Here is a 9,628-nt window from a genome sequence, read left to right as displayed (position 1 = left end):
GGAGGTAAAAGATATAATTAAGAAGGAAAGGCAACACCGCCACAGTGATAAAGCAAAGAGAAAACAGCGTGGCAAAGTATTGCAGACCGCCTGCGGTTTAGTTGAGGTATATGGTACAGGTGGGGCGAACAAGTTTTGATGACCAGCTGCCCGATTATTGCGGTTTCTATTACAAGCATGTAGAGGTCTGTCATTTTTATCGATAGGATAGACTTCAATAGCTGTCTGAGAGACGGAATCTTAAAAAGAAATCGAAATGCAGAACATTGTGATGTTAGTTTTTAGTAATTTGTTGATTTTATTTGGCATGACATAACGTAATCTTGATCACTATTGCCACCAGTAACGATTCCGGCTCTCGCCGCTGTTAGTTTTTTCTGTGTAAGAAGCCTGCTTCTGTTTCTCGTCATCCTCCAGCAAGAGCCATCAGCGCTGAGCGAGAGAGCATCAGTATGAGTGAAATGGACACACACACACGGACATACAGACACGGACACACACACACACACGGACACACACACACACAGACATACAGACACAGGCACACACACGGACACACACACACACGGACACAGACAGACACGGACACAGATACACACACGGACACAGACGGACATACAGACACACACACGGACAGACACACAGACGGACATACAGACACACAGACACACACAAACTCACTTCTGGTTGGCGCAGCTGATGTCCAGGTCACCTCCGGCAGTGGGCAGCATCATGGAAGTTCCCATCTTCATACCAGCCTTACGTTTCATAAACCACTTGGCGTTGGTGGAAAAGCCCACGGCCCACCACTTACCAGCCATCTGGGGAGAGAGAGAATATAGTTCGAAGAAAAAGAAGAACCAATATTCATTCATTCTCACAATTCAAATTGATTCAATAGTCATGGCAGATGATCCACTGTCCTCTCTCTACTCTGACCCTCCTCAACCCCAGAATCTCTTCTCTCAACTCTTTGCCTGCTCTCTTTTTGTTGTTGTAGCCTATCTCATTTGTTTTATCAGTTCTCTCAGTCTCTCTTTCTCTCACCTTCTCCAGGTTGAAGTCTTTCTGAGGCATGACGTCGACGCAGGCGACCAGCGTAGCACACAGCAGAACTCCCATTATGCTCAGCTTCATGGTTACAGATCGGTGTGTGTGACGGCTCGACTCTCCGGGGTGTGTGTGAGGAGGAAAATGAGTAAGGTGGGAGCTGACTGAGTGTCCTTATATCCTCCAACATTCTACTCCTCCCCTCTCCATCCCTCAAAGATGTAAATCTCACCCTTACACAACTGCACGAGGAGGTGGGGGAGAAGTCAACAATGTAAGCAGAATGATTTGCTGCTGTCCTCTCCTTCCATTATCTCTCCTCCTCTCCTTCTCTCTCCTCTCCTCTCCTTCTCTCTCCTCTCCTCCTCCTTTTCCCCCAATAATGGTACAACTTATCTATTTAGACAAGTCTGATTCCTGGTCTGAACAACCTCCACCCTGAAATCCACATGTAAGCATGAAGACACACACACACACACACATGAATGCACCAACACATACACACAGTATCCTCAGGGTGAGGTAAAGCATAGTCCTCATGTTAACCCCCATACCCTTTAGGGCTGCAACATGTGAGTTGTAACATTCCTCTGTCAGTCATGACATTTAACACGGTGCAGGACAGAACATGGGTTAACATAGGTCATGTAACGCTTGGGTTTGGGGTGAAATCCTCCTGAAGGATACATTACTTTGAGGTCTGAAGGTTACATAATCTCCTGGAGGTTATATAACTCTGAATGGTATGTAACTCCTGGAGGTTATATAACTCTGAATGGTAATGTAACTCTGAGGTTATATAATCTGAATGGTACACATAACTCCTGGAGGTTATATAACTCTGAATGGTGATATACTCCTGGAGGTTATATAACTTGAATGGTCATAACTCCTGGAGGACATATAACTCTGAATGGTACATAACTCCTGGAGGTTATATAACTCTGAATGGTATATAACTCCTGGAGGTATATAACTCGAATGGTAGCATAAACTCCTGGAGGACCTATACTCTGAATGGTAATGTAACCTCCTGGAGGACATATACTCTGAAATGGTACATAACTCCTGGAGGTTATATAACTCTGAAATGGTATGTAATCCTGGAGGTTATATAACTCTGAATGGTACATACTCTCCTGGAGGAATATAACTCTGAATGGTACATAACTCCTGGAGGTTATATAACTCTGAATGGTATATAACTCCTGGAGGTTATATAACTCTGAATTGGTACGTAACTCCTGGAGGTTATATAACTCTGAATGGTATATAACTCCTGGAGGACATATAACTCTGAATGGTAACATAACTCTGGAGGTTATATAACTCTGAATGGTATATAACTCCTGGAGGTTATATAATCTGAATGGTAATAACTCTGGAGGACATTAAACTCTGAATGGTATATAACTCCTGGAGGTTATATAACTCTGAATGGTATATAACTCCTGGAGGTTTATAACTCTGAACGGTACATAACTCCTGGAGGTTATATAACTCTGAATGGTACATAATCTCCTGGAGGTTTTATACTCTGTGAATGGTATATAACTCCTGGGAGGTTATATAAACTCTGAACGGTACATAACTCCTGGAGACATAAAACTCTGAATGGTACTTAACTTTGAGGATACATACTTCCCTGAATCTCTTTTTTCTGACAGAGACAGGCAGTCTTGTAGCAGGGAGTCTGTTACATTAAATATATATACACACACACACACACACACCACACACCACACACACACAACACACACAACACACACACCACACACCACACACACACACACAGCCACCACATACAAAACAGACCACAACACACACACACACACACACACACACACACACACACACACTCTCTCTCTCTCTCTCTGGGATGTTTAGAGTGGGGCTACTGGTTTGCAGAGTCATACCACAGTTGTATAAAAAAATATAATAAAAAACTGACCCCTCCAGACTACATCTGGGAGATGAGCGTTGTAGAAATGTTGTGACCATAGTGAGACATGGTAGACAATTTATAGGAAAACACACAAAATAAATTCTGTCATTTTAATGTGTCACATGTTTCTGAGCAGTCAGAACTCGGGCTCGGTCGCCCTTTGAAATCTTCAACATATTGGCTGTGAAGAAGAGATAAAACAAGTTCAGAACGACCACAGAAACAAGGACTGACTATACGAACTAAATAAACTTGGAGAAAAAGCAATGAACATGTCCATATAATTACATGCAAATATGTTTCTATAGCATATCGAATTTGTGCTGCGTGTTTAAAATTAGGTAACAGTTAGATAAACTTGTTTATGCAATTTATATAACTGATTGTTACGCAAGTACCTTTCCACACACCCTGCAAGAAGGACTACACATTATGTTTTTTGGGGGGGAAAGTTATTTGACTACATGAAGGCGCCATAAACAGATGTAAAATATATTTTATATGGGATATTCGGTGGATATTTTTAATTTTTTTTACAATCCACACCTTTTATATATAGGCCTACATAAAAAAATAAAGATTTCGTATTTCAATCGTCATTAGCTCTTTAACAAAGCGTGCCATGACTATGAAAATGGTATATTCTCAATCAGGGGTGGATGGAGAAGATCAAAATCAACAACCAAAAAAAGGTGTGGATCGATCTGCATCCCCCAGATTCAGAATATACAATTTTCATAGTCATGGCATGATTGGTTCAATAGCTAGTTATGCGAGAAAAATTAATATCCACGGAATATTCCGTATAAAACTACTTTTACCTCAGTATAAAATACATTTTACCTCGGTGCCTGACCGGTGCCTTTTCCACCGATCTGCATCTCTCTCATTCCTCCCTCTACAGATGCAGCTCTGCAGCTCTGCAGCGCAGAGAATCCGTCTACATGTCACCGCTACTCAGCCTACTGTATAAGAAGTCTATATTCATATGGTTGTAGCCTATATGTTGTGAATCCATTCTAAAGTAGACTGATTTTAGCTCCACGATGCACCGCCGTTGATACGGTTTCATAGCTACCAATGTCTGGACGAAGTTTTGAAATTGTATACTGATGACGTGCATTGACGTACTGGACACACCCGCAGCACCCGCAAGACGCGAGGCCACGAGCTCTGGGGGCCCATGCGCCTGTCATGGATGTGATTTGATCAATTCAGTAAATCATTTTGACAGTAACCCTCCCTAAAGTCATTCATAAATATTTTACATTTCCAGATGTAGTAGGAAACAAAGTGTTTGTTTCAGGAACATGACTGAAAAAAGTGCCTCAGGACTTGACATAGTTTTGATTAAACGTATAAGGGGATATCCGTGAACAAATGCTATGGTCAAGGCTACGATGGCACCAGTGCAATGAGTGGAGCTTATTCAGGTGTTCAAAAGCGAATATCAGACCGAGAGCCTAATGCCTCTTAGATAGTTCTTTATGAGTTTTAGTTCAGAAAATGAAGCGACAGTTACAGGGATGGTAAAAACAGCTTGATTGCCGTAGCAACATCAGGGAAACTGGGCAGAAGGAAGGAGGGCTTCAAATACTACAGTTCTGCGACATCTTTAATTGAGCCTCTCATTCGCCTTAATTGCCTCCTCAACAAGTTACGGAAAGAGATGAACTGTATAGGAAGCTCTGGGGACAGGTCGTCTGGATACTATACAGCCAACAGTGGTGGGCCGTCAGGGCCAGCAAGGCCTTCTCTGCTGGCCTAAACATCATCAGAATATAATTTTTTTTTAAATATATTTTCCCACAAATATGTATTAAATTATTCCCCAGAGTAAGAGTTATACTCTTCATTTCATAGCTTTCCTCTTGGTTGCACTGCTTCCAGCCCCAGGTTGAGATTTGGAGGGCTGGTCTTTATGTTAGATCTTTTATCCAATCATATTCAGCCATCATGTGTTGCCAGGGGTCTAAAATCTGCCCTCAGGCCTTCAGAATCAACAGTGCGGGCGGCTTGTAGCTTATAGTGAATGGAAATGAAAATTTAAGTGTCAACCAATCAGCTTTAGAAGTTGGCTATTGTACGCCTGCTGGCTGGCTCCAGTGTTACACAGGAGCCAGCTAGCAGGCGTAGTGCGTGCACGTCTTTTGATTGGATTACCAATATTTGAGAGGCAGGTCCTATGGGCAGGTCTATGCAGATCTAGGAAACTGAATTTGATAAACAAATTAATTCGCGTACTACTAAGCTGTTTTTTCAACCCACAATGGCGGAAGGAGGAAGTGATATCGATTTGGGTCGAGATATAATTATACGCCATTCTCAAGCACGAATTTTCAAGAAAAGTTAGACATTGTAAGGAGAGGTCCGCCCGACGCCGACGCTACAAAGCCTGTCACAGGCGGGAAAGGGGTTCCAACTTACGAGCGCTATCAAATGGCTCACAGGCTCCGAGAAGCACTGCAAACTGTACTGCTGGGAATGCCTATTATTTGCAAGTGATCGATTTGGTGTTTGGAGCCACACTGGCTTTGCAAACTTGAGTTTTCTAACCACGGCAGCAACGAGAACACAAAGTACGGTGGTGCACTTACAAGCAATGGTGCTTTTGAAAACTTTTGGGGACACCGGAGTGGATCTACAGCTCAACGAACAAGCGCGCAGGGCAACGGAGCTGCACAATGAAAAGGTGAAGGGAAATATTGAAAAGACTCTGTTTACCCAAAAATGTCAATTTGTCAATTTCAAGGTGACGCAACGCCTGGTTATACTGCGTTTCTGTCTAAATGTATAGTGTCTAGAGCCATGGCATCATAATGATGGTAATAAGAGGTGGATTAATTCGGGTGGGACTGTGTAGTACCTCACTGAAGGCCCAGGCCCCAGGCCCACGGCACACCACTGACAGCCAATATATTGGCAGATGCAAACAGATGATCGTTTTCTGCAGAAAACAGTTCTTGACGTCTTAACAAAAAAGCGGTATGCGATTTACTTAATTCTGGTGAACCGGTGTTTGAGTTGCGTGGTTGCAAATATCAACAATCCCTTATTTGTGGTATATCTTGTTATGCATCATTCAAGACGACATTTAAATTGTGTGCAGCGCAATGGACATCGGACTAAAATGCACAATGTCTCAGGAAAGACTGTCTGGGTTGGCAGTACTCAGGATAGAAAACAGTTGGGCCTGCAACCTGGACCTACAGGCCATGGTAAAAACATTTGCACACATAAAAGGAGGACTTCAGGAGACCAGGGAAGTCTCTTAAGMTGGATTTGATTTAATTGAATTTACAGTGAATAATGCATCCCATTTATTTAGGCTATTAGCCAGATAAAACCAGCTGAGTTCAACAATACTGGCTGGATTGATACTCAAACCGACTCCTTTTTTCCTCATTGTTAGGCTATTTGATGTGTAATTTTTACAAAACGTTTATAAATAGCATCTAAATACACTATATATACAAAAGTATGTGGACACCCCTTCAAATGAGTGGATTCGCTATTTCAGCCACACCCGTTGCTGACAGGTGTATAACATTGAGCACACAGACACGTAATCTCCAGAGAGAAACATTGGCAGTAGAATGGCTTTCCTGAAGAGCTCAGTGACTTTCAACGTGGCACCGTCAAAGGATGCTACCTTTCCAACAAGTCAGTTCGTCAAATTTCTGCCCAGCTAGAGCTGTCCCGCTCAACTGTAAGTGCTGTTATTGTGAAGTGGAAAAGTTTAGGAGCAACAACTGCTCAGCTATAAAGTGGTAGGCCACACAACCTAACAGAATGGGCCCGCAGAGAGCTGAAGCGCATAGCATGTCAAATTGTCTGTCCTCAGTTGCAAGCTAAAGAGTAGAGCTGCCGCTTTCAAGGAGCAGGACTCTAACCCGAACGCTTATAAGAAATCTCGCTATGCTCTCCAATGAACCATCAAACAGGCAAAGCGTAAACACAGGACTAAGATTGAATCGCACTACACCGGCTCCAACGCTCATCTGATGTGGCAGGGCTTGCAAACTATTGCGGACTACAAAGGGAAGCACCGCTGCGAGCTGTCCATTAACACGAGCCTACCAGATTAGATAAATAACTTCTATGCTCGCTTCGAGGCAAGTAACACTAAAACATGCATGAGAGCATCAGCTGTTCTGGACGACAGTGTGATCGCGCTCTCCGTAGCCGATGTGAGTAAGACCTTTAAACAGGTCAACATTCACAAGGCCGTGGCGCCAGACGGATTACCAGGATGTGTACTCCGAGGATGCGCTGACCATTTGGCAAGTGTCTTTACTGACATTTGTAACCTGTCCCTGACCGAGTATGTAATACCAACATATTAAAGCAGACCATCATAGTCCCTTTTCCCAAGAACACCAAGGTAACCTGCCTAAATGACTACGGACCCATAGCACTCAAGTTTGTAGCCATGAAGTGCTTTGAAAGGCTGGTCATGGCTCATATCAACACCATAATCCCTGAAACCATAGTCCCACTCCAATTTGCATACCGCCCTCACAGATCCACAGATGATGCAATCTCTATTGCACTCCACACTGCCCTTTACCACCTGGACAAAAGGAACACCTACGTGAGAATGCTATTCATTGACTACAGCTCTGCGTTCAACTAAGGACCTGGGACTAAACACCTCCCTCTGCAACTGGATCCTGGACTTCCTGATGGGCCGCCCCCAGGTGGTAAGGGTAGGTAACAACACATCTGCCACTCTGATCCTCAACACAGGGGCCCCTCAGGGGTGCGTGCTCAGTCCCCTCCTGTACTGCCTGTTCACCCGTGACTGCATGGCCAAGCACGACTCCAACACCATCATTAAGTTTGCAGACGACCCAACAGTGGTAGGCCTGATCACTGACAACGATAAGACAGCCTATAGGGAGGAGGTCAGAGACCTTGCAGTGTGGTGCCAGGATAACAACCTCTCCCTCAACGTGATCAAGACAAAGGAGATGATTGTGGACTGGTATGGCAACTGTACAGCCTCCAACCGCAAGGCACTACAATGGGTAGTGTGTACAGCCCAGTACATCACTGGGCCAGCCTTCCTGCCATCCAGGACCTCTATACCAGGCGGTCAGAGGAAGGCCCAAAAAATTGCCAAGGACTCCAGCCACCCTAGTCATAGACTGTTCTCTCTGCAACCGCACGGCAAGTGGTACCTGAGCGCCAAATCTATGTCAAAAAGGCTTCTTAACAGCTTCTACCCCCAAGCCATAAGACTCCTGAACAGCTAATCAAATGGCTACCCGGACTATTTGCATTGTCCCCACCCCCATTTTTATGCTGCTGCTACTCTCTGTTTATTATCCATGCATAGTCACTTTACATCTACCTACATGTACAGTTGAAGTCGGAAGTTTACATACACCTTAGCCAAATACATTTAAACTCAGTTTTTCACAATTCCTGACATTAATCCGAATAAAGATTCCCTGTCTTAGGTCAGTTCGGATCACCACTTCATTTTAAGAATGTGACATGTCAGAGTGATAGTAGAGAGAATTATTTATTTCAGCTTTTATTTATTTCATCACATTCCCAGTGGGTCAGAAGTTTACATACACTCAATTAGTATTTGGTAGCATTGCCTTTAAATTGTTTAACTTTGGTCAAACGTTTCGGGTAGCCTTCCACAAGCTTCCCACAATAAGTTGGGTGAATTCTGGCCCATTCCTCCTGACAGAGCTGGTGTAACTGAGTCAGGTTTGTAGGCCTCCTTGCTCGCACATGCTTTTTCAGTTCTGCCCACAAATTTTCTATAGGCTTGTGATGGCCACTCCAATACCTTACACTGTTGTCCTTAAGCCATTTCGCCACAACTTTGGAAGTATGCTTGGGGTTATTGTCCATTTGGAAGACCCATTTGCGACCAAGCTTTAACTTCCTGACTGATGTCTTGAGATGTTGCTTCAATATATCCACATAATTTTCCTCCCTCATGATGCCATCTATTTTGTGAAGTGCACCAGTCCCTCCTGCAGCAAAGCACTCCCACAACATGATGCTGCCACCCCGTGCTTCACAGTTGGGATGGTGTTCTTCGGCTTGCAAGCCTCCCCCTTTTTCCTCCAAACATAACGATGGTCATTATGGCCAAAGAGTTCTATTTTAGTTTCCTCAGACCAGAGGACATTTCCCCAAAAAGTACGATCTTTGTCCCCATGTGCAGTTGCAAACCGTAGTCTGTCTTTTTTATGGCTGTTTTGGATCAGTGGCTTCTTCCTTGCTGAGCGGCCTTTCAGGTTATGTCGATATAGGACTCGTTTTACTGTGGATATAGATACTACGTACCTGTTTCCTCCAGCATCTTCACAATGTCCTTTGCTGTTGTTCTGGGATTGATTTGCACTTTTTGCACCAAAGTACGTTCATCTCTAGGAGACAGAACACATCTCCTTCCTGAGCGTTAAACGGCTGCGTGGTCCCATAGTGTTTATACTTGCGTACTATTGTTTGTACAGATGAACGTGGTACCTTCAGGCGTTTGAATATTGCTTCCAAGGATGAACCAGACTTGTGGAGGTCTACACAAGGCATTGAAATACATCCACAGGTACACCTCCAATTGACGCAAATGATGTCAATTAGCCTATCAGAAGCTTCTAAAGC

General features: G+C 43.7%; 1 protein-coding gene across 1 annotated transcript in view; it reads right to left on the bottom strand.

Annotated features, from left to right (window-relative positions):
- The window catches only part of LOC111953833 (lipocalin-like), a 2,603-nt gene extending 1,012 nt beyond the window's left edge, over window positions 1-1,591 (bottom strand). Inside the window, exons 1-3 of the mRNA XM_023973341.3 lie at window positions 1,048-1,591; window positions 682-821; window positions 406-432 (exon numbers count right to left, since the gene is read on the bottom strand). Of these exons, the coding sequence (XP_023829109.1) occupies window positions 406-432; window positions 682-821; window positions 1,048-1,137 (257 nt within the window). The 5' untranslated portion in view covers window positions 1,138-1,591. The remainder of the gene's footprint in view (window positions 1-405; window positions 433-681; window positions 822-1,047) is intronic.
- Between the last annotated feature and the right edge of the window lie 8,037 nt (window positions 1,592-9,628).

Source organism: Salvelinus sp. IW2-2015, linkage group LG27, assembly GCF_002910315.2.
Source record: "Salvelinus sp. IW2-2015 linkage group LG27, ASM291031v2, whole genome shotgun sequence".
Taxonomy (NCBI): domain Eukaryota; kingdom Metazoa; phylum Chordata; class Actinopteri; order Salmoniformes; family Salmonidae; genus Salvelinus; species Salvelinus sp. IW2-2015.
This window is presented reverse-complemented; position numbering and strand designations above follow the sequence as displayed.